The following is a 489-nucleotide window of genomic DNA, read 5'->3' on the forward strand; positions in this document are numbered from 1 at the left end:
ACAGACTGGGGGTGTCCGTAAGGAGGATTTCAGGGGTCTCTGGGGACAGCTTTCAGGGATCAGAGGCTCAGGGGAGGGGTTTTGAGTAAGTACCAGTGTCAACACCCCCAGGGAGGGTTGGGCACTCCCCCATGCTCCGGGGGAGTGGGGTGCCCTCCCCCCAGACTCACCACTGCTGTGAACTGGTGGAAGTCGGGGCGCAGGTCGCTGCCTCGGAGGTGGATGTAGGAGCCCTTATTGCCCATCTGGTCGCTGGGGAGGGGAGGGTGGGGACATTGGAGGACACCAAAGCACAGCCCCCCGCCGGGGACACCGAGGCTTGGGGACCACCAGGGACGCTTGGGGACATGGAGGCACGGCAAAGCTCAGGGACCCCCAGGGAAAGGGACCCCTGGGGATGCCAAGGTACAGCCCCAAGCAGGGGCACTCGAGACGCGGGGACACCGAGGGGTGGCCCGGGGACACCCCACACAGGGATGTCGAGACATG

At 65.4% G+C, this 489-nt stretch overlaps 1 protein-coding gene across 1 annotated transcript in view; it reads right to left on the reverse strand.

Moving 5' to 3' along the window:
• Positions 1-170: 170 nt before the first annotated feature.
• The window catches only part of LOC104517112 (serine/threonine-protein phosphatase 5-like), a gene marked incomplete at both ends in the record, with an annotated part of 5,161 nt that continues 4,842 nt past the window's right edge, over positions 171-489 (reverse strand). The window contains 1 exon segment of the mRNA XM_010161674.1: positions 171-252. Coding sequence (XP_010159976.1) covers positions 171-252 — 82 coding nt within the window.

This window comes from Eurypyga helias, unplaced genomic scaffold, assembly GCF_000690775.1.
Source record: "Eurypyga helias isolate BGI_N326 unplaced genomic scaffold, ASM69077v1 scaffold29131, whole genome shotgun sequence".
NCBI lineage: Eukaryota > Metazoa > Chordata > Aves > Eurypygiformes > Eurypygidae > Eurypyga > Eurypyga helias.